Here is a 27,252-nt window from a genome sequence, read left to right as displayed (position 1 = left end):
AAACATTTAAGTCAACTTTATTCGAAGCTAGATATATTTAAGGCAACTTACATACCCTAGAACATGATCTCGATTTAACTGACACACCCTACTACAATCCTAAAGTATCATCTGGTCAAATATGTTGTAGTCGACCACAGTGTGGCCAACTTTTCAAAAGTGCTATTTTCTTCTCTCTGGCATAATCTTTCTGTAGAAAAAACATTACATGTTTGCCTGTATTGCCCCCTCAGTGCCGGACAGCACTAGCGGTCCCCATTGCTGCTGTCCTCATGGCCCCTCGCACCCGTGTGTATGCCCTTGCACGCCCCACGCCACTAGCGCTGTAATACTTGGTTGGAGGTTGAAGGTCCTTTTCGAAGACAGTAAAGTGAAGCTACCACTATGCAGCATGTCCACAGTCCAGTAATTTATTTTTCAATTGAGTAATTTCAAATTGCACAAACAAAACTGAACAGCAATATGCTTGAATTCTCTCTTCTGTACACTCAAAACAGTGATCTAAAACACCACAATATCCAACATACACAAACCTCAGGGCAGGGTTAGTAAATACACAGATTGGAATCATGGTGCTCTGTTCCTGAATGGAATGTCCCACAAAAGCACAGGATACAGCACAACATAAGGTCATCTGTTACATATGGAGTGAGCAAAAAGACACTAGCATTTTCTATATGCATAACTGGAAAAACCTGCATAGGTTAAGGAAAAAAAAAAAAATTACTCATTTTAAGTCAGGCAAGGTTGTCTGTACGCATTTTAAATTCTTTTAGAGCTATGCAATCCACCCAGGGTAGGATATGCTGATTAGTGTTGTCTCTTGTCAGCAGTCTTGCAAGGTCAAATACAAGTATCTTCGCTTTAGCTTTCTCCGAATATACAGTGAGACTTAAATGCGTTTAGAATAGACAGTACATACTGTAAGCTGCTCACATACAATGAACTTAGGATTCAATATTAGAGTTTAACACTATAGAGTGCAAATCAGAATCTTCACAATAGACTTAATGGTAATAAGCAGTCCTGCAAAAGCCCACTTGAACAAAGTCGTTTAAACTATTCCCCTTTTAAAGTAAAGTCTAAATGACATGGAATGTGAAAAAGATTTAACATAAGTGATTCAAATAGTTTGCGCTAGAAAAAACAGTCCTTCATGAAATAAAGGTTACAAGAACACGAGGCAGAACTCTTGCTTTTCCCTGTTATGAGTTAAAGCGGGGAGGGACGGTGGAGTTTCAGTAAGAAAATACGCTAGCTCCAAACTGACTTGTGCTGCATCTTACATGCTGTACCCAAAGCCAGGCTGCGGCTGCCCGTACGGAGGCGCAGTGTAGCCGTAGCCAAAAGGTGCTTGTGGAGGAACTGCGACACTGGGTCCTGCTGTCAACATGAGCTGTGGCTGACCTGGAAGACAGAAGGGTTTCATCTTTATTCCTCGGTACCGAGAGTTCAGTCGGCAGAATTTGTATGCTTAACAGCAACTCCCTAGTATGAGCTAGATTAGAGACTAGACAGTCTCTAATCCTGCAGTCCGATATCTAATCTCAGCAGCAGCCTTAAGAGTTGCGCTTTATCTAGTGCTTTGGAACACGTGCCCTCGAGACCCGACTTCACGTGAAGAATGTTCCCATTTCCAAGGACTGCCCTGGGAAAAACACAAATCCAGAGAAGCGCTGATTTAAAAGCAAGATGTGTTACTGACAACACACGAACTAAAGCATTACCATAAACAATAGGTTGTGTTTCTGTAGCTTGCTCCTCTTCCTTTCTCAAAGACTCTGAGGCGTCCAGTTTATCCACCTGGAATTGAGACCAACAATTAAAAAACTTCTCTAAAAGAGGTACTTACTCATGGCAGAGAAGTGGAAAAGCCTTAGTGGTATGTTAACACCCATCAAGAAAAAGGAGACCATTTACAAGTTAAGATCAATTCAAGTAGCAATGTTGGTACTGGTGCAGTCAAGATTGTCCGTTTCCTGAAAAAACTCCTAATTGAGGGATTTGTGGAACTTCTTTGAAAGCTCACTCCAGGCTGAAGCTTTGTATGAGAGGTCCCATATTGGACTAGAGCTCCTTTGACATCAGTAAGCCCAGTCACTGCTGCTCCAACCGCCTCAAACCAACAGCATTAGGGCAAGCTCAGATTTTAGCAGAGTGTCAGTTGAAGACCCTTGGTGTCGGAGCAATTGCTAACATAATGCCCAGACCTGGAGAAGTTTCCCTGAACAGAACGTTGAGGCAAAGGAACGTGAGGTTGGTGTTTGTATACGGCAGACTGCAATAGCATCCGACATGTCACTTGAGCCTCCAGATTTCACTTTCCAAACCCATTCACTCATGCAACTTAAGTTCAAATGCAGAGAATGCATGTGTATAAGACTTGCTTCTTCCCAGTCTAGAACTGTGTGGCAGTCAGCCTAAACCCACAAATACTCAGCTTGTTGGAGCTTAATACACAGTAACAAGGCACGACTAGCCAGCTTCACTCTGCTGTACAGCCAGCACAGTTGTGCTGTTAGCCCACCCCTACAGAAAGCCAAGAGAAGAAACTTGTTCTGTAGTGAAATACTGCTTGTTACTCAAAGAGACCCAGGGGAACTCAGCATTACTACAGTCTAAGGCAGGCCCTGAAACTAAAACCACAGAAATTAGGTATAGGTATTTGACCTGGGAGATAAGATTTAGAACAAAGTCAGAGACAATCACGCCAATTACTTGTAAAAGATGGTAACACAACTCACAAACCAGTTTAGTCTTTTGTTTCATTTGTGTCCTTAACAAAGGAATTGGAAGGCAGGTTTCCTGCACTTACACAGGGTCAGCATTACTTATTCAGCTACAGACATCAACGAGTTGAACAGTTTTCAGCTTAACTGTGCTACACGAGCAAACATTTGCAGGCAGCTCTAACTGCTTTCTTCCGATTTGGTTGTGAATTCGAGCATGCGTTCCATAAACCTGTTAATTTGTAACCTCAATTAGAGGCATAACTCCAGGAAGTGGCATAAGTCCTGAGCTTTACGAGTTCATTCATTGACTGGGCTTTCACGGCAAGCCTTTCTGCTGCCTCACACCAGTATCTGGCTTGCTGCTGTCAAAGTGCACAGGAGTGTTATGCCAATGCTTCAAGACTCGTTTCCAGACACCATGCTGAGAACTGCACTGTTTAACTCGAACAGCAACACACTGAACACAGAAGCACAAGTTTAGAGTTGCAAATCCAAAGAGAATGTGCAGAGTTTGCTACTAAGCAGAGGCATTTGGCTTACGCACACCGGGAAAGCCTCCAGCCCAGGACATTTGTGACCCAGTTTTGATGCCTCTCCTCAGAGCTATACAAATATGTACAATAACAAGCACAAGTCTGAAACCAGCCTGCAGGATGGTTCCTACACCACTTGCTTGAGCATCACCAGGTTCAGCACCCTACAACACTTGTCGCAAGATTGTTTGAAAGGCTTTTCCACAAGGACTGCAATAAGCTGCAGAGGAAAAGTAACATGCATTCAATGTTATTGTGTTATGTGTGCATGAAAAAGAGGCAAAAGTACTGAAGCAAGAGTGAGGTCTGAAGATGACTGCCATACAGGCTCCCCCCAAAAAACCACACGCAGCCCACAGCAATGCCTTGGAGCTTAAGGAATAGTGGGATGTAATTGCAATGACCGCTACACATGCGTAGTTTATGCAAACACTGCAGTTCAATTACCTTTTTTCACACACACGCTTTCTTACTGCCTCACTTACTAGCTGCTGAAGGACCTTACACTACGCATTTTAGTCAGGTTAGCCTTGAGTTCCAGTGGTGTAATTACAGACATCTTGTCACCAAGCAGCAGTTTGCATTTAGTCCATCTTCAAGCCATTTTGTCAGTTTGTTTGCCCTTTGCTCAACCACATTAATGGAAAACTCATGCTAGAGCTGACCTCTGGGTCTAAGGAAAATCAGAGTGGTATTTGTACAGAAGCAGATGGGCAGAAACCTTACGAGATTGCCCTTAGGAAGGGCAAAACTGCATAGCAAAAGGCAAGCCTCAGAGTAGCCTCAGAAGAGCAATAAGCTTTTTTTTTTTTTTTTAATGAGGTAGCAAGAGAAGTTTAGTGAAGCCAAAGAGCTTGGAAGGCAGTCTTTTTTGCACAACTACAAGAAATTCACTACAGGGAAGAGAACCACAGACTTTGTCTAACAGCTAGAGTTTTAAGTCACTATGTCAACTAGAGCACCATGTGGATTAGACTAACACCATGAGAACTAGACACCTGAATGAGGAAGAGTCTCTTCTGAAGCAGCTAGTATCTATTCCGCCTACTGTCAGCACACATTAGTAGTGGTCAAGAGATCAGAAACTGGATCACAGTCCTTAAAACTAGCAAATGTCATTGATTTAGGGTTCAGAGACAATGGTCAAAAACTTAATTGTTTCTTATTGTAGGAGGTTCTTCCAGTCAGATTGGCTGTCAAATAGTAGCACTTGTGTATCCTTTCAATACTAGGTTGACTGTGATCCAACTGATCACCTGTATGGCCTTCCTGAGGATCTATTAGCTTATTAGTAGCAAATGAATCTACTTTTGTCCTACAGCACTAGCTACTTGTAGAGTTAAACAATTTGCATATGCTTTAGTGATATTTTGTTTGGGGAAAAAGCAGTAGCAGCAGTGTAGTAAACATAGGAAAGAAAAAAAACTCATGCAGAATCCTTAGACTTAGTCCTCCAGACTTAAAGATGGAAAACAAGAATCAACTTTCACCTTTTCCTTTATTGCATCAACCTGCAAAGGAATTCAGAAGGTGCAGCTTAGAAAAATCAAATTCCATATTTAGCATATATAAGGTAGAAACAAAAGCGTCAGGGAAGAAATAATTAAGGTACAGGTGAGTAAAAACAAAGATACACCAGAAGTATCTGCTTTAGAAAGGCAGCTCTGCTTGTTGCTACATCTTACTGCACTGATTTCATTAGCTATGCTACAGTTATATCATAATCCTTTAGCAGATCACAAAATCTTAAAGAATCCTGCTCCAAAACTACCAGTCTTAAGAGAAGCCTAGTATGAGCTCGGTACATCAGGCGTATCTGACAAGCAATGCTATTTGCTTAGATAGCTCCCCACCTCCCCCAAAACACAGCATTTAAGGACAGCAGACTGCCAGGGGACTACAGCGTAGTCCTGCCTTTAGAAGTAACAGCCAGAGAAAGCTTCTAGACAGACACTCTAGTCTTCATTGATTCAAGCTCGAGTTAAGCTTTTACTTCTCAGGGGAAGAGTTTTAATCATTAAAGAATTTGCATCATTTCACTGGAATATACTCTACAAGCTTCGGCTTGGCAATCTTGCTAGTGACAGTTGGTACTTAACCCACGTGTGGTTCAAGTTTGTCAGAGGATTACCAAGTATTTTGCCCATCCTATGTCACTTCAAACAAAAATTAGTGCCATTATTGTAAGAGCTACAATTTAGGGTTTAATGCACAGCAGATCAAACTAACTCAAGATCTAGCTATGGATTGTGTACTAAAAAAAGTGTTTTATAGAATTTAGTTAGGAGCTTGATCCCAGCTGGGATTCCTGACTGACGTGGCACATGAGAAGTCTGAATCCTGCCACTACTTTAAGACACTGCCCAGGGTCAGGCAAATACTACTGATGTAAGTTCTGCAATTGGTACAGCGGGTGGAGTCTGCAAGTGTTTCAGTCTCTTAGAGGGCGAAGTCTCTCCCCAGATGGACTGAAAAATAAGTGTGGACATGGACAGACAGACATTTGACAAAGCTCGTATCAATGTTAGTAGCAAGCAGACAGTCTCAAGGCATACACTACAGTGACTGACAAGCTTTCAGGGTTGGGGAAGCACCTGCTCTTACCTTGGTCAAGTATTCCTTCATGACCTGAATGAAGTACGGCATGGCGAAGTCCATGATGTTGTGCCTCCACGCTGTTTCCAAGACAACATCCGGCCTTAGGAGATCATAGCAGGTGAAGAGACAAGCACCAAAGCATTCTCTCTTGTTCTCCTGCAAGAACCACTGCAACAACTCTTCTGCCAGCTCAGTATCTTTGGATTCTGAAGCATACTGCATTGCATCCTGCAACAGGAGAGAGTCTGTTTAGCCTCAGGTGCCACAGCACCACCGCTGGCACGGACATGCTATTTAACTGAGCTGCAATCTATTACTGACATCAGCAGAGAGGAGGCATTCTGTGACTTTTTTCCAAGAAATCTGTTCATCTGCTGCCACTCTGAAGCAACAGGCACCACCTAGTGGCATCCAAAAAGATTCAGCTTCACTAGAAAGTCACAGGTCTCCAAACAAGCCAGCTATGCTAAACCTTTTTTGCACAAAGGCCTTACCTTATACAGCCTGTCTTTCTTACAGAGTTCTACGCTCTGTTTCCAGCGATTGTTTCCTTTGAAGAGATACGCAGCAATTCTTCGGAATTCTATTAGTTCATGCTTCTCCAAACGTTGAGCAAGAGAAATGTTGTCAAAGTTGTCATAAGCATCTATAGAAGTCCTAAGCGCCTGAGTTAAGTAGAAAAAAGTTATCCACACCTCAAACGTACAACTGCATCCACAAAGACGCAAACGTTTTCCATACATCTTAATTCTGTATTCCTATATGTAGGATGAAAAAGTAGCCTAGCCCCACCTGCAGAGGTCTTTTTTTTTTTTCTTTCAGATGCCTGTGTTGGACACACATTTAGTTTAGGGTACTTGTTAGTACTTTTCATTAGTGACTGCTGAGGTCAAAAGCCTCTGAACACCAGACAGCAGTTCTCTGAAAACAGCAGAACCACCAGACATTGTAACTCTTGGCCCTTTCTGCAAGTTCTTTCCTTAGCACCCACCGCTTGCCTAAATAAAAGCTGATCGGTAACACCCCGAACAATGTAGCCAGTCTATCCCCAGTGGGAATGGCCCCAAAAGCTCCCGGAAAGCCACTAACAGTTCTACAGTTAATACTCAGTTAATCACCACTAGTAAAGTCTGAAATGTCAAAGAACACATACTTAAGGAATTCAAGTTAACAGCAAGCAGGAAAAATCTACTGAAAATGAGAAAGAAACCTGTGTTTCTATACATCAAGCACAGACCAAGAATATAAGGTTAAAACTGACACAGAAGCCAGCGTGAATAGAACTCTGAAATTCAGAAATAGCTGCCTCTGTTATGAAGCACATGCAAGCCAATTCCTGTTCTAGATACTACCATTGCAAGACAAGACATACCTGGTAGTCTTCTTCAATAATGAAAAGATTGTTCAGGGACTCATTCACTGATTTGTTGTTGTGATTTTGAACAGAGCGCAGGTAAGGCTTAACCAGTGGTAACTGTTTAACCTTCAAGGAATCAGGTAGATAAGTTTAAGTCAAGATAGTTTTATTTGTAGAGGTCTCCTAGCATCTTCCCTGTGAGACACTGAAGCAGCAGCCAGGCATTTTCAAATGCTACTACAGCTACATCCTCTTCCAGCTGCAATTTTTAATTTGATCCAAATAGTAGGAAAATTACCTTTGTGAAGAAGGTGACAGCACGAGTGTGGTCAAGCCGAGGGGACAACACCATCAGCAGATCATTGAGCAACAGAGGTTTAAATTCCAAATAGAATTGAACTGCCTTGTAATACAGCTCCACATTGGCCACCTAGAGACGAAAAAGACCACACATTCAGAGCAGAAGCTTGATCATAGAGGAATCCAAATGAAAGACAGGTATAACCTTAGATATTCCAGTACAACCAAGCCACCCATCCAAGACTTGTTCTTGTCATTAGAAATCTCTTTAGTTACCATAGTTGACTTGCTTTGAAATTATGTGGCAGTATCAAAAACTCTGGATTTTAAACAGGCTACTAGTAAAGTAAGAAAGCTGAATTTACGTCCTTTCACTAGTAAAGTAATACCTTAGTGATGATATCTTTGAACTGGCCTTCTTTCCAAGCATCTGTTGGGTGATTCATCATTGTGATTATGGCATTATCATATTCTTCATACTTATCATACAAGAACACCAGTTCAGCCCAGAGATGGGCCTGTTCTGCAGCTCTCAGAACCTAAGCAAAACACGTATTAGAAATTCCAGTTAATGTACATTGCCATCAGTGTCCATCAGTGCTCAGGCTTTAATGCCATTAATAACAACCGCGAGCTGCTATTGCAGAAGCCAGGATACACAAAATCCCAACAGATGCATCATCAGTTAAGTTTTAAGGCCTCAGACTTTCACCTTGGGGATGTTGACTCTGGACCAGAACAGCTCCAAGTGCTCCCTCATCTTCTGTGGCTTGAATTTGGAGTAGAGAATTGCTAGCTCTGTAAACATCCCCATGTGTGCTCGCTCAAGCCCAAGCGCCGCTTCCAACATAGTTATCAGCTCTTCAAAGTAGCCACGATCCTAAAAGACACAGGCAGTTACAGATGTTTGACATCCTGACTAAATTTTCAGTTTTGGACAAAGTTGCCATGAAAGAATTTAGATTTTGTGTAACAGGAGTCAGCTTAATTACCTGGTAATAGTTGATTAGCTCTTCCAACTCATCTGCATGCACTACAATATGGAGTCCACACATCTGGGCCAGGCGGAACTCTTTGCCATCAACACAAGCAAAGCAGACCTGGAATTGACAATTGCATTATCACTTACAACTGAAGCTTCTGAAGAGGCTACAGCTTTAAAATCCCTTAACTTAATCAGTAAGTTTACCTCTTTCCATGTGCGAGTACTGTTTGCCTTCCGAGCACCATCCACAGCTGCCTGGTATTCACCTAGGTGGACTAAAGTTGAGGCTAAACGGCCAAAGTTGGACACATTGTTATACAACAGCTTGGCCGCTTCATACATCTTTTCATCATAACAGCGATCGCCAACCTACAGGAGAGCATGACCAGGTTATTTCTGCAGCTTTTCAGTCAAGGGCTTGCATAAAACGTGTAGCATTCAAGCCATTATCAAAACGGAAATGCCTTTGAAGTCTAAGCTCTACTGCACATCTAAAGAGACAGAAGTCCCAACACCCCTCTAGTTACAAGGCCTACGGAGGCTGCTGCTGTGATTCAGCAAAACAAAGAGTCTCACTCACTTGCTGGATATGTGCATTGTTGGGTCCATTGATAAACTCCTCTAGCTCTGCCAGACGGTTTGTTTTAGCAAGAGCAAAGATTAATTCTGTTTCCACGTAAGATTCCCGGGCCTTCTTGCGTGCCATCTGGAGATACTTCACCAGTTCTTCCCAGTTTCCTATGAAACAGAGTTCAGAATGCTTACTTCCCACCATCGAGGACCTTTGTGCTTAAGCTACGCTACCAGCTCAACTTGGTTTGACATTAAGTATTTCTACAGCTACTTCCCAACAATCAAAGCTAGCCCTTAAATCGCACGTGCTACATTAAGATTAATAAAGTCACCTTACAATGGGCTAACTAAAATCCTGGTATTTAACTTCATACAAGGACCTCCTTAGTAGCAACTGCTCTGACAGAAATCTCCAGCTGGTTCAAGAGGGTAGTTATAAGACCACTGATTATCTGCAAACGGAGTACACTATTTTCTCCTGTTTTCATTTAGGACAGTCTTTGATGGACCTGATTCTTCTACTTACATCAATACACAGGTTTGGCAGAACTGCAGTTTTGAGCAGACCATGCGAAATGCTGAGCAACATCAAAGATTTATATAAAACTTAATCATACCACTGGCATTGGCAGCTTGAACAACTTCCATGTACGAGGAAGGATCATCTGCTTTAATATATGAGTCAATGGCTTCCTTTACCATTCCCTTCTGAAGCTGTGCTTTAGCCAGCTGACTCCACACAGCAGGCTCATTGCAGCGTTCAGCAAATTCATACGCACGATCCAGGTTTCCAATATGCTCTATTAATACCTAAAGAAAGAGTTACCACGGTCAGGCACTACCTATAAAGGTCAGTTTTACAAGACACTGAGCAGTGTTTTATGTCAGTTCTTCAATGGATCCCTGCTTGCTTTTACAATAGACACTACTCTAATACAGCCCACACAGATGAGTGATTTTAGGCTTACGAAGTTTCACTTACTAGAGGGCTCAATACACAATGTCTGTTCTAGTTTGTGAGACACTGAGCAGCTTTGGTCGCTTTGCTAATAGGTGTTAAGTACTGAAGTCAAAAGCTAACAAAGTCCTCATGTATGGATGCACGTGTTACAAGGAGTTAATACACACTGAGATGTAAAGATACCTGCACAGCTGATGTGTTGACATCAAACTTCCTGAAGATAGCAAATGCCTCCTCAAAAAGCTCATTGCTGATAGCTATGTTGGCTATGTCAGGAGCATCATAGTTATCCAGGCGGTTGATGTATTCCATGACACGAGTACGATCAGCCTTAATAGCTGTAAGAATGAGAAGGTTCTGCAGATTCCTAAAAAGAGAAAGAAAATGTTAGTACATACCACGTATCAATTAAGAAATTCACCCTCTCCTCTGGAGAAGGTATTAGTTTATTTGCTGTTCCACATTACAGCAATTTAACAGCTGCAGCAGCTACAATTTCAAGTCTCCTGTCACTTAGTTTTGACTTTACACACCTGTGCTCACTGAACACAGAGTTATCAAGAACTATTTTCTCCAGCAGTTCAATAAGCTCATTAGGAAGATCTGCAGTCATGAAGGCCTTCACAGTAACAGAAACTTCCTCAGGGTCCTGTGTCTCTGACAGCGCAGTCTGTACAACCTGCAGGCAGAGTCAAGCCATTGACAAATCAGTTAACTCAAGTACTAGCAAGTCATGTTAGGACAGCAAAGGCTTGTAACGTTCTGTCACTTATACCTGGTCAATTAGCGGTCTTCTGTAGGGGTTGCTTTCCAGTAGTACGCTGGCCCACAGTTCGGGGTCTTTACGACGAACTAAGTAGCGGGAAAGACTTTTGAAGAGGGAGTTTTCATTGCACACCTAGTGAAAGGCAAAGTTCATTCAAAGTGAAGTCACAGCTGTTGAGCACACAGCAGATGAGTTAACCGTACTTCAAGATCAAATAAGCCTGCCCAAGATACAGACTGAAGTCTCGGGGTTTGATACATCCGTTAGCTTCCCATTCTAGGATGCCAAGGGGAGTCTCCCATTTTTCATTAAGTTACAGAGGGACATTAAATAGCTACCTATTCTATTAGAAGTGAGCTTAATACTTTTTAGGAAATAAATGCTTTAATTAGTCATAAATCTGCATATGTATCCCATGATACTCAGGTTAGAACTAACCCATGAGTCAGCTGGCTTAGCATACGTACATTAATAAGCTCCAAATCGCACTGTCCACGCTCATAAGCCACACAGGCCAGGTGCGGGTCCCTCTTCTCGCAGTACTTGCCAACAACGCGACTATCATAATAAGGATTCTCACGCAGGAATCTTTCTGGGTTGTTGTTGCTATCAATGTATATTTTGGCCAGAGCATTGTGAGTCGCAGGCTCCTCACAACCCTCGTGAATTCTTGCCTCCAGCCAGGGCAGAAGCAGTTTCAGCCTAGAAGAAAGCAGTTTTCACATAGGAGAGATTTAGTGAATATGCAAGTATCCGCTTGCACGGTTTCTTCACTACACAAGTCAGCTTCAGTGCAGGGCAGAGTCAGTACCTAAACCACAGTCACAGTACTCCATTTCAACCTGCCTTTTGGTTCATTATTATATCCGTATAATTTCCTGACACTATGAAGAAGATCATGCCCCAGAGACATCCATTAACTGGAGGCTGCTTAAGGGAGAATCCCACACCAGTCAAGAAATAAAGGTGACTTTTGCTGCCTGCTCGCCCAGTGGCAGCTTCTTGTTACGTCTGCATGAGCTTTAGCTGTGTAACGAGGACATGCATCAAGCAGCGAACCATTACCAGTCTGGCAGTGTTAAAGAAACTTTAAAGTTTAATACCTGTTCCTTTTCTCAACCTCTGCAACAAGTTCATCAGTTGAAAATTGACCTCTCACTACAAGAATAAGGTTCTTTATCACATCTTCAGAGCAATCCACATCAAGCAGTCCCCCAATAACAACAGGCAGACGGCTCGGATTCACCTAGAGGATCATTTAAAGAAGTCAGTTTGTTGTCACACAGCATAGGCAGTCAAGACTTATCTCCCCAGTACACACAAGAGCTGCTTGTTAAGATGGACCTCATCTTCCTGCCTTTATTCCCAGCTTCCTGAGGTTCTGGACAAGCTTGAAAGTCAATTCTTCAGTCAACAGAGGTTCACATCACAGTTCAGCAGCTCAGTAATGCTCAGTCCCCATACACATAGCCCCTGAGCAAGCCAATTTGGCCCTGCAGGAAGTAAAAAGGAGAACTTGCCCACACCCTAAAATGCTGGAAGTTAAAACTACCTTAAGAAGTACAAAGCTATTCTGCCAAGCCTTCCTCCAAGAGACACACTAGCAGGGGTTACTGCTCAGCTCGACTGCAGAATAAGAGATCTGACTCACACAAGGGCTAACTTACCGGAGACTGCTAATAGGTACTCGAGCGTCAGACTCGAGTATGAAGCTGTTTGCAGAACACTTACAAACATAATGCCTACAGTTGATATAATACTAGAAAGATGGATCAGTTTGACTCATTAAAGCCAAGCGACAAATTGTAACTTACCTTCTGTACATAAATCTCAATATATTTTTGGAGATTATTTCTATATAAATACAGCACCAAGTCGTGGACAAAGTCAAAGCGATCACATACAATGATGAGTGGCAGCTGGTCAGTGAGTTTAGCTTCCTATAAAGAGAAGAGCTTTAGTAATTTGATTTTGTTCTTGGGCTTAAGCAGACAAATACAGTCACTTAAACTGTTAAAGCAGCTGAATTTGGAAAGCCAAAATTCAACAGTCAACTGAATAATGACAACTTATTGTTCAACTAATTGTTTGCAATCTGTAGCAAGTAGGAGGACTCGTACCCTCTTTGGGGCCTACAGCAAGAAGCTTTCTGAAGTTCAACCCTGCTCCTTTGCATGGCAGAGTCTACCAAGTTTTACAACACAATACAACTATTACAAGCCTAAGCTATAGATCGCATTTTTAGTTGCCACTGGTGTTTTGTGTGCAGGATTAGCACTCTGGGATTTCAAATGGAATTTAACTGAGACTAGATTAAGTTGTAGTTCATAATGTAAAACTTAAAGAACTTATTTCAAGTGCTATGTGCCTTGTGATACCTTCTAACTATAGATTTAGAGAACAGTAAGAATCAAGCTAGTAGCAGTACTACTTAAATTGCTAATCAGATTAGTTATCTAAAAGCATTCCAACTTTCAGCATGAGATTACAATGATTACAGTACAGAAGCTTAGTCTATGTGGCAGACGGTATTCCGGATGCATATTTCAGATCACTTATTCGAACATGCACATCCCAGAATATAATCCTACATATAAAATTACACTTAAGGACTTTACACAGGGAGGCCTGTACTGGGAGATTTACCTGGTACATGTCCTGCACATTCCAGACATGGAACAGCACAAAAAACAATAGCTTTCATCAGGAATTTGACAGCTTGATAACATATCTTAGGTGGCTTGATCAATTTACATACCTTACACTCGGTGACACCAGGTTATTTTTATAGATTTCTTGTTTGAAGAGTTTTGCCATCTTCAGATATGATCAGCAAAATCTAAGACTATGCTAAGTAACCAACAAACACGAAGGCAGGAAATGTTCCCAGATAAAGTTTTCCCCTCCCACGCTGTTTCTCAGCTATTTCTAGCAGTGTTACATTTGTCAATAAGCTCAGCACTAACAAAGGGCTGAAGAATCTGAACTTTGAGCACACCATTGTTTTCCACTCTTCCGAAATGTTTCAGCAATGCTCTGAAACCTAGCAATAACAGTCAGTTTGCATGCACTTACATATCCTCCAGAGCTAACGCGTGGTTCACCTGGCTGAAATTTCAGCGTGTGCGAGACGAGCAAGTTAGATCAACCCTCAACTCGGAAAGCATTTATGGAATTAATGGACACTCTTCATTTGTTGTTTCTGTAGTTGCTCAGTTAAAGCTGACTGCAGTGTAAAAGCATGAAGTTATGAACTCACTTGGCGTTATGGTTGCTCCCAACCTTCAAGCTACCTGTTTCCTACTCTACAACAGACATCTGTAGATGAGTTGGTGCTACTCTTACAGGTTAAGAGCTCTAGCCAGGTCAACCTTACTAAGCAGTGAGGACTGATTCTCCACTTTCTAGATATTGTTCCAGGCTGAGGCTTTATTAGGAGGTACTGCCAACGTACTAGACACCTCTGGTTTAAGAGGACAGATAGAATCTTAAATGCAAAGTTTAAGACTCATCTGTGTTTTCACAGAGCTGCCTCATTTTACTGGTGACACACATTACATTTTATCAGAATCCCAAAGAGGGCAAAAAACAGTCCAGAGCTACCCAAACGTTACCTTTAGAAAGTTTTTAACACGTTCTGGATCATAGCAGTTACTTTCCCTGCAGATTCTTTCCACTTCTTTAATTTGTCCTGTCTTGCATGCAGCTTGAATATACTTGAAGTGCACATCTGGGTCCTGGCTGAAGTTTACAATAGAGCCCAGGAAATAAAACAAACCTTGAGGGAAACAGTCAACATGTTATTCTGCTAAAGCACTTGAGCTGGATCAATATTAGATTTTAAGCAAGCCTTCCATACACTCCCTAGACAGAAGGCAAGGAAGAGTTTAGAAAATCAAAATTAGTTGTGTCCAAAAGCTACTATCACACTAGCACACACACACAGATCAAACACCCAGTGCAAAAGCTGCTTGCCATGACCCACGGCTAAAATTCGTTTCAAGCTGATGCCGTATAATACTTGAGTCCTTTAGACAAGTGACTGCCAAGGAACTCAGTTAAGAAAGACTTACGGATATTTTTTGAAAAATATACACGCAGGCTACTTATGCAAGAAACCTGTCTATGGTATCATCTTATTCCACCAACCATTCTCCAAATTCCAAGAGTCCAAGATTATGTTGTGTTCTCAGTCTTTAAGGAGATTTTCTTTAAAAAAGCTCAGCCAGTTGCTGTTCAGGCACACATCTGCAGAGACTTGACCACTGATGTACCACCACACTGACTAGACGATACACAGCTAGTCTTTCTAAGAAGTACAAAAAGCCCCAAATCCAAAGGCTGCACAGATTTAAGACGACCATTCTGGAGAGTGGAAAAAGGTCAGTAGCTTCTCCCATTAACTTTTTAGGTTGTCTACAGCTCCAGGCTTTATGGTAGCACTTCATACAACTGAAATACGTAACACAATGTTGGTGCCTCCCCTTAACAGGGGAACTGTAACGTTTAGGTCAGGTTTCCAGACAGTTCTGAGGCATAGGTACTTAATTTCAATACAGGTTTTTAGATTCCAGCAGGTAGTCCTTCAATATACGTATGCTTTTGCTAGTGGCAAGAGCACAAACTTACCTTCAAAGCTCTTGAAAGATTCAAAGAGCTCAATAAGTGACTGTGTTGACAGCTGCTCGTGGTATTTTGAAGCTACTTGGACACAGATCTGCAGGTTCTGACGAATGTTAGCAGACAACATAGCACGCAGACACTCCAGAGAGTCTTCTACTGATAAGGAGCCAAAATAATTCACTAACCACTGCAAAGACACAGAAGCCATTTTAGACCCGAGCAGAACAACCTATACTCTGAAGTCAAATGTTGAAAGCAACCACTAATGGCCTGGCTTTTGCTAGACACAGGATTTTTGATCTCATACCTCAGGATTGAGAAGGTGAGTGTGAACTACTGCACGCTTGATGTCATACAAGTCTGTGAAGTGTTCAAGTGCTCTCTGCAGCAAACCAGCTTTCTCACACAGCTGAGCTATGTGAGCCCGGTCATAATGAGTAAACATTTGGTTTCCCAGGATAGCATCTGCAACCTAGAAGGAATATTGAAAAAGTTTCAGTTAGTTCCTAAACGCTATCACTAGCATCTCAGACAGACCACAGTGCAGCAGCTAGTCTAGCTACAGTCAAGACTGATGCAACAACTCTGAAAATATACCTGAGGTGCATGCATGAGGTTCATCTCAAGTAAGCGTGTTTGCAAGGGACCTTCTGAGGGACGATTATTCTTCAGTGCATCCAGCAAGAAGGCTGTACATTGCTGAATTAAATTATATTCCATGAAGACATCCACAATCTGCAAACAAAAATTTTGACTTTTGATTAGAAACTGAAATCACATTTGAACAATAGAACATCAAGCCCAGCTTCCAAAGCCAAATTATTTATTCTGGCACTGCACTAAGCTGTCATTTAGCATTCTTAAAAATAAGCAAGAAAAAGCATTGTCTGGGTAAGATAAACCCAAACTCCTACTTCAAAATCTTTCTCCGATAAGACTGTGGCTCCTCACAATTTAAGGCCTTGAAGTTAACATCTCATAACAATAAATTGATTTACTTGTGTTATGTCTGCAAGAGGCTCTTCATCTTGAACAAGCATTTGTGCAAATTGTTGTCCTTGATCAGGGCTGATTCTCATGACATTCCTCAGCAAAAAAATCCAGTCTGGAGTATATCCAACCTGAAGAGATAACAAAAAGCAATAACTCAGCAAGAGCACATGCCTTGTTAAATAGAGAGCTCAGTAAAAGCTACTATCAGTAGCTTACACAACCCAGTCAGCATTTCCTCATTTGGAAAAGGCTGTGCAGGGAAGTATGAAAGGATACACGTATGAAATCTAGCAGTAATCATTCATAACAAAACCTTACGCCAAGGCAGGTACACTACCCCAGCTTTCAGACTACCCACAACTACTTTTAGCTACTTTGGAACATACATTAATTATTCTTAAATACAGGACAGACAGGACAATTTAATTTCATCTCACCTTCTTAGCATACAATACAATCTTCTGGACTTGTCCCGTTTCAGCAAAACACTGGATGACTTTGTTTGGAACATTGGCTCTCAGATAGACACTAAGTGCTAGCGTAGGATCTACAGATTTCACAAGGTCTCCCAGTTCCTCTGAGCACTCCAGCTGTGTCAAGATATAAATACAGTCAGTCCATCCTGAAATGCATTATTACCTTCTTCCTCATTTGTCTTCCTTCTGGACTTTTCTTAAAAAAAAGAAAGAAAAAAAAAGAAGCCCCAGCTGGACAGCATTATCTGAATCTTTCAGCAGTAATCTAGTGCGCTCTGTTCCTTATGCTGTTCTGCCAGAGCCAGAAATGCATTTGTAGAGCTAAAGAGAATCCAGTGATACATTCTATCTGCATGTTTCTTCATCTAATTACAAAAATGTAACCAAAAGTATCCCAAGAAGCCTGAAGTGGTTTGGAAAGAATGGGAGCAGCTCAGCAGCTTTCCATATTAAGTTCACTCTGCTGTAGTTTCAAGGAAAATGAGTGAAGCTCTTAAAGCATTTGACCAGTTCCCTTGCAGTAAAATGGGTCATCATTACAGGTCATCATTACAACAAGTTGCGCAGATGGGTTTTCCTGAGAAAAGGGGGAGGCCATCAACAGAGTTGCCTCCCTCGAAGGCTCTAAACGTATCTACCCCAAAATTTACCTTATCCTCTTTCAACCATTTTTCCAAGAGCTGTTTGCGTCCCTGCTGAAGCACTGGTCTGCAAAGTTCCAGCGATTCGTACTTATTCAGCTGCCCTTGGTCAAGCAGAATGCCAAAGTACTGGAGTAAAGGAGAAGTCTGTCCCGGCTGAGCTGGAACACTCTGGAATCGGCGTATGGTGTCTGGAGTACGCAGGATTCCCTGCCAGAAATAGAGACACGCTTTAGTTTTCTGTTCTGCAATTGTGGCTTGGCAAGAGTTTCTCCAGAAAGCTGAAGTTACAAATGCTTGCTGCAGCAGCGTTATGTTTTGCCAGCCCAGAATAAGTCAGAAGCAGTATGGCTGGAGACCAGCTCAGACAGTGCCTCCGAGATGTTCTGACAGAAGACGTACAACAGTAGCCTATTAGACTTGCTTCAGTAACAACAGAGATTTAAGTTCAGAGGACTGCCCCATGGAATTAAGACACCCTCGTCCCTGCAAGCAAGTTCCTCTCATCTGAATTTAGTCTCTTCATCTGTCCTTTTTATCCTGTTTCCAAGCACAGCCTCAGCTGGAGGCTGTCTTTTAACAGATTTTTTTTTAATCATTGGAGAAGTAAAGACAAGTATCAAGAACATTAAGCCTCACAGCCATTACTTCATCATTTATTTCTCTCCTCTTCTGTGGGCCTCATACAAGCACTTAAGATCTTCCAGCACACAGTAAGTACTCTAAGCACGTTGCTTACAGATTCTTTACAGGTGTGTTAAGTACTACGGTAGGACAGCAAGATTCTGGTCTTGACACAAAATTCAGTGAGCTTTCCTGAAGCAAGAGCTTAAGTCAGCAGAGTTCAGTACTGTCCTGAATATCAGTCTATTACCTTTGGGGCATTAGCTGCCACTTTTGCTGCCTCCGAATAGTTCCCTTGTGCAAACAATGCATTGAATTTTCTGGCAAAGAGTTCTTCAGCACCCGCCAGGTTGTTGCGGACAGCCATTCGTAAAGCTAAGTCAGGATTCTGCAGCACATTTGTGATATAGGGAATAATATTCTCTTCTTCCACACACACTGAGAGCACCTGAATAAATCAAGGAAAACTTCCAGTTAGTCCAAACGTAAGAAGTGAGCCAAGGGCTAAGGTAACCTTTAAAAGGAAAGCTATGGCATACGTGGAAAGTTTTTTCATCCCTAGATAACTGCAGTCTTACCATTTTACTTAAGAAACAGATCTCCAGTTAGAAAGTACCTCTACCATCCCATTACTGCATCAAAGCAGATGTTTAGCATCTGTTTAAACTGAGGTATTTACAGAGGTCAGAAATACAGGGATAAGTATTATCTTTCTATAAGCTTGCGCTTAGTGTCTTAAGTAACCGATCCTGGAGGATAAACTAGGAAAAAGTCTTCTGCTCTGTACTACCCGTGTCCAAGAAGCAACAACATCCAAAATGAATTCAGTCTAAAGGCACAATTGTACAATGTTAGTAGACTAGAAGTCATCCTTACTTGTCCCTTTCTGTTTACTCCAATAATTCCAGCTGTTGCTTCATGCTGTGCAGTAACAAATATGGTCTCTCCGCTGATCCTGTTCATGTAGATACAGGTGCCAGTTTCAAGGTCATACAAGTGGATGTAGCCATACTTTGTTATGAGAAACACCACATCGTGCTTGTCACTGATCTACAAAACAGGAACAGATTAATCAGATTCAGTATTGAATAAAACAAGTAAGTGCTTTTAAGAATCAGCGGATAACTGTGTCATCTCAGGACATCTACAAGTGCTGTTGTATTTTTACTTAATACTCGAGTGTTAACACAGTAGAGTGACATTTTAAGAGCTTGAAAGACAGTTAAATATACACAGATACTTCTTCTATAAATTCTTCTGCCTTTGAATCCTGCTTCAGTCTCCATCTTTACTTTAACACTACTGAAGCAGGAGCAGAAATCACACCAGTTTAGTGCCAAGCCTTAGGTCAGTTTATTGACCACCTGGTTTCCAGTGCCCTGTTATAGTGTCAAATCCACCAGGAGAAGCTCTACTTGTTCTCATGCTCTCGCTTGCAGCTGTCGTACCTGCATGGCAACAGGAAAGTCATTTTGTGCTTCAGGAGGAAAGAAGACATCCACTGCTTTCTTTGGAAACGGCTGATTCCCAGTAGGTGGTGTGCCAACTTCAATGATATGCAACTGTGTGATAGATAAGATTAGTCGGTTAGTTTTTGTATTTAATTTATGTAACAACAGATTCAACAGTGAAGATACAGCAATTCTTTCGCTGTTGAGCCTTAATCCCAATCTTATGCAAAGATAAACTAAGTCAGTCTTCCTAAATATTTTCACTGGCTCAAAGTGTGGCATACTGTGTTAATGTTCCAGAGATGAGGGAAACAGTTAAGCATGATCTTTAGTCGCCTCTACCTCCAATTAGAAGTTTAAAGATTCAGTTAGGTCATTTTATACGCACTCTTTCAACACGGTTAACATTTGTAGAGAGTGTCCTAAAGATGCTTCTCTGAATCTAGCTTTGGCTTTATTTTAGCTGTCACAGAGTAGCTCATATAACTCCAGTGTTAGTGTTAGATGACTAGCTAGTGTTATTAACACTAGTGTTTAATTTTTTTCACCCAATAATTTGGAAGTTAGTTAAGTCTGATACTAGGGATCAGCATCAAAGGAAGATTTTAACAGCTTTTCCCTTAAGCTTAGCCTGAGAAGTTGAGTCATGCGTTTCAAGCAATTAATTAAGGCTGGTCATGACATGACACCTCACTTCATGACTTGAAACAGACTCCTGCTACCTCAGGCAGTCCCTGCCGTGAAGCTCTGCATGCACCATTTTTCACATACATTAGATGTACAGACACCTTCACTTCCTTCCTAAAGACAATTCTGTGCATTAAATCACTTGTTTTCCTGAAAGCAGATAACCACGGTGAGTCACTAAAGATTACAGCAAACTTAAAATCAAGTCTTACCTTACCCCCAGCTTGCCCTCTTACTGCAAAACAGAAGAGAGTGGATTCTTCAGCATTTCCTTCCATCTTGAACTGTGCAAAACTAGCTGCATGTCCTTCAATTGGCTGTGACACTTTTCTATCTACAGAATAGAGCTGCATTGCTCCCACAACACGATTTTGCTAGACAAGACAGAACAAGAGTCAGGAACAACAGGCATTCGGCCAGTAATTTCATTTAAGTTAGTGTTGGCAAACACATGATCCTATAGAAGAAGGAAACAAGACAAGCTCTGGGCCTTCTATGACAGGCCTCTACAATGACAAAGTACCTGTGCAGAGATGCCAGTCAGCAGGAGCCATTTCTGCTTAGCATCGGTACGGTAGTTGATGATCTGGCAGCCAGCAAGACTAGAATGGCGATCAAACATTTTCACAGGCTGGGACTCCCCCTCCATGCTCCAATGGTAGACTGCGTTATCCGTTACAAGGGCAACAGTATTCAGAGAGATCCATTTCCAGAAGGTGACATCATCTGTCATGGTGTGAGCCTTCATTTTGCTCTTCATTTCGATGTTAAATATTTGAAGCGTTTTCCCAGCTAGAAAACACAATATTGTTAGCCAGGTTCCAGTTTCCACCTGCTACTTCAAGCACTGGTTAAAAGTAGAAGAGCTGTGCTATGATGTTAAAGACTTATGACTTGCTTCAAGAAAATGCTATTATATACTGGCAGTATCTTGAGAGATCAGCTATTACTTTTAACCAGATCACAGTCCTAAGGTTCATTTTACCCATTTGCCACTACTGAGCAATCAAACAGATGCGGAAAATAACTTGGTAGGAGACAAGAGCTTCAGCTACACAAACAAGTTTTACGACTTACACCAAAACTAGGTTACAATAATGCTGAGTCTCTTGAAAGTTGTGAGGAGATCTATACCAGTGTCATTAAAAACTAGGTCCACATCTGTTTTAAGTATAGAAAAAAAAAGCACAACATGGAACAATCAAGTTGGTAGAGGGCTGTCAGAATTCAGGCTCATTAACCAAAACCTTTAGGTCACACTAATGGGATACACAGCTACTGGCTGCAAACCAAACTAACAGAAACTGTGCAAGGAAAAGAATCTAGTGACCAACACAAGCTCTAGAAGGTAAGAGGAAGAAAAGGTCTCCAAATGACATAGCATGGTGCATACACACATCCTGAACAGCCACCTGCAGTCATTTCTACCAGCTTTTACAATGTAGTGGCAAACAAATATTTCCTCCTGCTGAGTTTTAAGAGACAGCTATTGAAGCACATGCTAGTGTAGCCCATTAAAGATCATGTGAAACTAGGTGCAGGTCAGAATATCTGCTAGAGCTGCTAACTGTAACTCAGCTTGATGAAGTCACAGTGCTATGGCGGCAACTGCGTTCACTCACCAAGTTGCAGTTCAGTTAGGAGCCACCACTAGCTCAGCTACTGACATGAGCTTGCAGAAGACTGTCTAATATGGCGTTAGTCAGGCTACAGGCCAGCAGTTTGTTTCCACATCTAGGGCAGCTGGAGCTTTAGAGTCAAGGGAGCTGACATTTCGGTAACATGTACCGTACATGCTATGCAAGGCATATTAGGAGGTAAAATCTAGACTTAAGGGAAAAGGGTCAGGCCTGTTTATAAAAAGCTAAACTATCAAGGATCTTAATATCAAAGTACACTTCAAGTTCTTGAGCGGATTAATTTTTTGAATCTTAAATATTTCTTAGTTTGGGAGGACATGGAAAACCTCTGAAATTTAGACTTTCAGTTGCTTAAACTCCACTGTTCAGCCATGTGCACCATAGATTTGAGCCATTTTTTTTCTGCTTTTTACTTTCATAAGACACAACAGGAACTAGTACAGTCAATTGAAATAACTCACCATCTGCACACACAAGAAAGCATTAAAAGTTGTGACAAAACAGTAGCACAGTATTAAAGTCAAGCTTAGATAACATTGAATACATATAAATCTTTCCATTAGCAATACATGCGTTTCTAGAGTGACAGTATTTAAGACCTCTTGGGGAAGAGATCTATACTTCTGGAGGCTCCAGAGGAATGCTTGTTCTTTGTATCACCAGGGATACCAAGTTCCCTGACCTTGTGCTTTATTCACCACACAAGTCTTCTCTACGTAGTTTTACTCTTATCACCGACTGATACAATAAATATGCACAAACCAGTGCACTGGCCTCTTCCAGCAAGGCCAGACTAAGACCTTCAGGGATATCTCCCCTCCTCCTCAGCCTCATTTTCCTCTCTGTAAAGAGAGGCTCAGCTGATAGACTTTATTAGCTTAGGAGATCAGGTCTCATCTCCCTCTTAACATGATTCCAGACTTGAGACTCCAGAAGTATCTTAAAGCCCACACTTTCCTTCCAGCTCTCCCTGCTCAGAAGCTGAAACACTCTGACCAAAGCAAAAAACTGATCAGCAAACAGCAGGAAGTCTCAGCTGACGCTTACTGCCCAGCTACCTTCAGAAGTGAAAATGCATTAAACTTAAGCACCCATTAAGCTACGGAAAACTGGGATGGGATCCTCCCACATAAATTGCCTGAGAGACATAAGTCAGTCATCAACCAGTCTTACAGAAAACTCTCCCTCTAATTCTTTATCCGGACTTCCATACCTTTTAATGCAATGACTTTACTGGCGGGGTTCATGATAGCACTGTCAGCTGAAATTGGTCTTCGGATAGGGTTGCTGGGGTCATTCATGTCAATGATCACCACTTGAGCCTGTTCTCCTACTTTCTCTCTGATGCAGATGAATTTGTCAGACTCCATTGTCAGAGTGCTGAACCCAATGTTTGCTGGGTTGATGCCCAGATTTTGGAGCTGAAAGAGAAGAACGGTTTAGTATTAAGTTACTACCTCGGTATAGCCATGAACAACTTCTGTGAAAGTCACAAGAGATACTAGGCTTCATGTATGTTTTTGTGACAATACAACCACACTGTCCCAAAACGGCATTGCCCACCTTCAGTGAAGCCCAGCAGGCCTCCTGCAGAAGTCCTGCAGCATTTATGCGCTTGGAACATTGTCCTCAAGGCCCATTTACAACTTACTGGTTTGAGACCTTTCCTTTAGAGCCCTTCATATGGTTCAGGGCACTCTGGACTTGGCTTCTGGTAGCTGTCCTAGACTTGCAGCTTCAGTACTGACTCTCACCAGCTTTGCTCAGAGCCCTAACTTATTCCATTGAGCTTGACAGCTATCACTATTTCAAGCTTAACATTACACGTGAAGCGTCTGAGCTTTATCCTCACAGAGTTAAAAAAAGCCACCTGTCTAGCAGGAAGGCTCTATACCACCCAGGAGGCATGTGAGATGGACACTACTGAAATCAGAAATGGCTCATCCACAGCCATGCTTAACAGATATGATAACAGAAGTTATCATAAACCACCCTCTCTTCTGCTGAGCCGCACTCTACTTCTATAAACCTTTAAATTATGTTTCTAGTACAGCTCGCAACAAGACTCAGTTTAGTTAATACCACTTTATTGTGTTTGCAACAGGCTAGAGTAGTACTAGGTATCAGTAGTGAAACAAAGTTTACTCCGTTTTCAACAGTAGAGATGCAGAATGGTCAGCTCACCTCACATACAGATACTCGGCTTGTGGACGGATATGCCTTAAACACTCAAGATCAGTTTCCCTCCATGAGAGGAATTATCACATCTAGTATTTCACATATTTTTCCTTCTGGGAGACTGTTTGAACTTCAGGTCCAAGGTCTCCCAGGAAGTGCTTGACCTTCAAAGCCCTTTTAGTATTATTGTACTGGTTTGAAGCAAAACACTAAGCTCTTATCAGCTGTGCTTTGCACGAGCTCGGAGACAACCACGCCTCAGCTGCCCTGCTCCTGCCTATCGCAGCTGCCGATAACGAGGGTGTCTGAGCACGCTCCCCCTTTGCCCTGGCCGTCAGACAGCACACGTGAGGAACGAAGAACATCTAAGCTACAGCACACCAAGTTAACAGAGCAGGCTTCACAAAAGGCACTTCCATGGATGATTCATATCACCTAGTGAATCAAGCCAGATCTTGGTGCAGTTTAAGGTTGAGACTCAAAAGCAAGTCAGTTTTAGCTGCCTGGGTTTGCTGAATGGGACAATTTCTGGAAGATGTTTCAGCCTTTGCATATGGTTCTCTGGTCACCCTGCATTTAAGTCCTTCGTCCTAAAGGACCCTATTTCATTGCCCTTACCTTGCTCTTTCAAGGGAAGACTTCGCCATTTGAAGCTCTTCAGTAGCGTTCAAAGAAAACCAAAAACATATTCAGGCTCTCTAATGTTGGCCTCATTTCACAACCAGTTTACAGAGAGTTAATGCTGTTCTTTTGGTAAATTTAAGGCCTAGCCAGTTTTTCTTCTTCAAAAGACTTTAAGATATAAGCAGAACAGACTTAAATATAATTCTTGAAGCTAGGCATCAAGCTAGTATCAGGACTAACTAGTTGAAGCCACTCTTCCAAGGCACAATACCTACACTTGCTGCCACTTAACGCAGTTTCATTCAAAGGCAGTTCCCTTTACATCCATCCACCCGGATGGACGTAATAAATAAAGCCAGAAAACTTTGGGGTGAAAGACAAGTGTTTTATCATCTCTCCCAAGAGAAAACTGTCTTAATGCTACAGCTATAAGAATCAAACCCTACCTCCTTGACAGGTCAGAACTCCATCACTGAGACTTAAGCAAGTGTTAGAGGTTCAGCATCACAGAATCTGACCACGCATTCTTCTGCAACATGGATTCACTTCAAAGATATGAGATTCAAGTTCCAATCTCCCTTTCACATCTTTATTTGAGTAGTGCTCTCTGAGCCTGGGACTACGGTACTTGTATATCTGGTAGGCAAATCTATTTGCAACCCTGTCACACCCCTGCAGGCAGAGGTGTGAAGATGCAAGAGTTTCACCTGACAGAGCTAGGGAGACTTACCAGGATGTGACATTTCCTTATGCTAGGGCTGCAAGCTTAACAAGTGCAAAATCATTTATCAAGCACTCTGTTTCCTTGCTAATTTGGTAGAGGAGGGTAGATCCAGAGTGCCAAGTACTTTACCTGGTGGTAACTAACAGTAGTATACTTAAATAAACGTTGTTGCCAGAACAAATCAAGTCCCAGCAGATGGCAGACCTCTTATGGAGGTCTCAGCCACTGAATCAAAGTTGCTCAGGTACTGCAAGACAGATTTATCTTAATCATGATCAAGTTGCCATCTGCTAGGTGTCACATCTGAGGTATCCAATCCTAGCCAGTAGTGCAAGATGTGGTCCTTTTTAAACTCAAGGCCATTTTCAAAGGCTAGGTATTTCTTTCAAAAAGATGTGATTGGCACTGGAGCTCTAAGGAAAGCTTGGAGAAACCTTCTGATGGAGGTGCGACCATTAGCAGGGTCTTTAAGTACACGAGCTCTTTCCGGCAAGATTGTATATTTTAATCTCCACAGATCCAAGTGTATGAATCAAGCCTGCTTCAAGCACCAAAGTTTGATTACACAAGAGTGGCACCAGCCAAGAGCAGCGCTTGTTCTCCTCGGTCAGCACGGCTAATGGCAACTTCTCTCAGCTGCACTTAGACCTGATGCACAGAACTCTTGAGAGCATAGGCAGTTCCCTGCAGTACCGGTTATTTTCTTCCCCAAACAGGCTACAGTTCAGGTGAGTGAGACGGGAGTGTTTATAAAGCTAAGCAAAGTAAACAGAGACTAAGATTACTACTGGGAAACAGCACAGCAAGTATTTTTTGGAGGCTTTTATTATGAAAATTTCAATACTATTTCATGCACAAACTCCTGAGTTTGCCTTACAACTGCCTGTGTTTACAGCAGATTGTCCACCCCTTTCCCTCTTATCAGACAGGACAATCCCCAAATGTTTAATATTGCACTGATTTAGGTCCACTTTCAGCAGTTCACAAACAAGTTTAAAAGATTGTGAAAAAAGAAGGAATCATGAGATACGCCTACATTACACTACGAAAACCACTTCCTTGGCTTTCAAGCAGATATGAAAGCAGAACTTGCTCGCTGTGCTTGAGCAACCAATTTACAGTTCAAGCTATTTTACACCAACATCTGTTGGGAGGTTCAGTTATACCAGTCTTTTGAAAGATCAGTGAGAAGAAAGTGTTCTGAGAAGTAGGTGCTCCATCGGAGTGGAACCACAAAACAGCTTGCCAGAGACAGCAGCAGCTCTTCTGCTCAGCAGAGATGTCACCTTGAAGTGACACTCATCTAACCCAAGATTGGATACTTCAGTCAGTTGCAGGTTGTGCTGAACCACCAAATCCTACGATGGCATTTATGTGAACAGCACTGCGCTGTGAATCACCGTAACACGGTGAGTGAAAGCCTGATTAGCAAAATCATATTTTTGCTGGAAGATGATTCAAGTATGTTCTTGGTAATTTACCCAGAGAAGTTGCCGTATTACACGCATGTCTGACACCAATCTGAATGAATGGTAAAACTGCTGACAAGAGGCTCTTTGTTGACCCCTTCCTGGAATGTTCGGCTTTCTTGTGACAGTTTGCTTAGCTCTCAAATAATTTCTCCTTGCCCAGAAGGAAGGGCGCAGAACTGCTGAATACACATTTCACCTCAACTCTCACACTCAACAGGATATAACCACTGTTCCTGTAGCCACAAGCAGCTGCCTAGTCTCTGCCTAGAGAATCCTTATCTACATGCAGCTAGAAATCACGGAGCTGGGAAATG

The 27,252-nt window shown here is 42.0% G+C and overlaps 1 protein-coding gene across 3 annotated transcripts; it reads right to left on the bottom strand.

Annotated features, from left to right (window-relative positions):
* CLTC (clathrin, heavy chain (Hc)) lies at positions 1-26,953 on the bottom strand. Of its 3 annotated transcripts, XM_009870114.1 has the most exons (33): positions 26,929-26,953; positions 23,154-23,366; positions 22,528-22,539; positions 20,824-21,092; positions 20,513-20,674; positions 19,611-19,724; positions 19,039-19,212; positions 18,413-18,610; positions 17,548-17,748; positions 16,859-17,011; positions 16,427-16,549; positions 16,026-16,163; positions 15,736-15,900; positions 15,435-15,615; positions 14,420-14,583; positions 12,620-12,745; positions 11,909-12,051; positions 11,273-11,507; positions 10,815-10,937; positions 10,573-10,718; positions 10,223-10,406; positions 9,696-9,888; positions 9,086-9,243; positions 8,710-8,874; positions 8,513-8,620; positions 8,233-8,400; positions 7,910-8,059; positions 7,519-7,650; positions 7,236-7,346; positions 6,358-6,528; positions 5,870-6,091; positions 1,728-1,803; positions 1-1,407 (listed from the first exon to the last, which is right to left on the bottom strand). In XM_009870114.1, the coding sequence occupies exons 2-33, from the start codon at positions 23,308-23,310 to the stop codon at positions 1,283-1,285; spliced, it is 4,947 nt and encodes a 1,648-aa protein (XP_009868416.1). In that variant the 5' UTR covers positions 23,311-23,366; positions 26,929-26,953; the 3' UTR covers positions 1-1,282. The 3 variants fall into 3 exon arrangements, with proteins under 3 accessions (XP_009868416.1, XP_009868417.1, XP_009868415.1); XM_009870115.1 differs by lacking the exon at positions 22,528-22,539; XM_009870113.1 differs by lacking the exons at positions 22,528-22,539; positions 26,929-26,953 and adding an exon at positions 4,756-4,776 and having other exon boundaries at positions 23,154-23,364.
* Between the last annotated feature and the right edge of the window lie 299 nt (positions 26,954-27,252).

The sequence above is a fragment of the Apaloderma vittatum genome, unplaced genomic scaffold (assembly GCF_000703405.1).
Source record: "Apaloderma vittatum isolate BGI_N311 unplaced genomic scaffold, ASM70340v1 scaffold23775, whole genome shotgun sequence".
Classification (NCBI taxonomy): Eukaryota; Metazoa; Chordata; class Aves; order Trogoniformes; family Trogonidae; genus Apaloderma; species Apaloderma vittatum.
This window is presented reverse-complemented; position numbering and strand designations above follow the sequence as displayed.

Coding starts and splice junctions, on each gene's coding strand:
- CLTC (XM_009870113.1), bottom strand. CDS start 23,310: ATGGAGTCTGACAAATTCATCTGCATCAGAGAGAAAGTAGGAGAACAG. Junction 16,550..16,858: donor TTGTATTGTATGCTAAGAAG/GTGAGATGAAAT, acceptor TTATCTCTTCAG/GTTGGATATACTCCAGACTG. Junction 7,347..7,518: donor CTGTCACCTTCTTCACAAAG/GTAATTTTCCTA, acceptor GATTCCTTGAAG/GTTAAACAGTTACCACTGGT.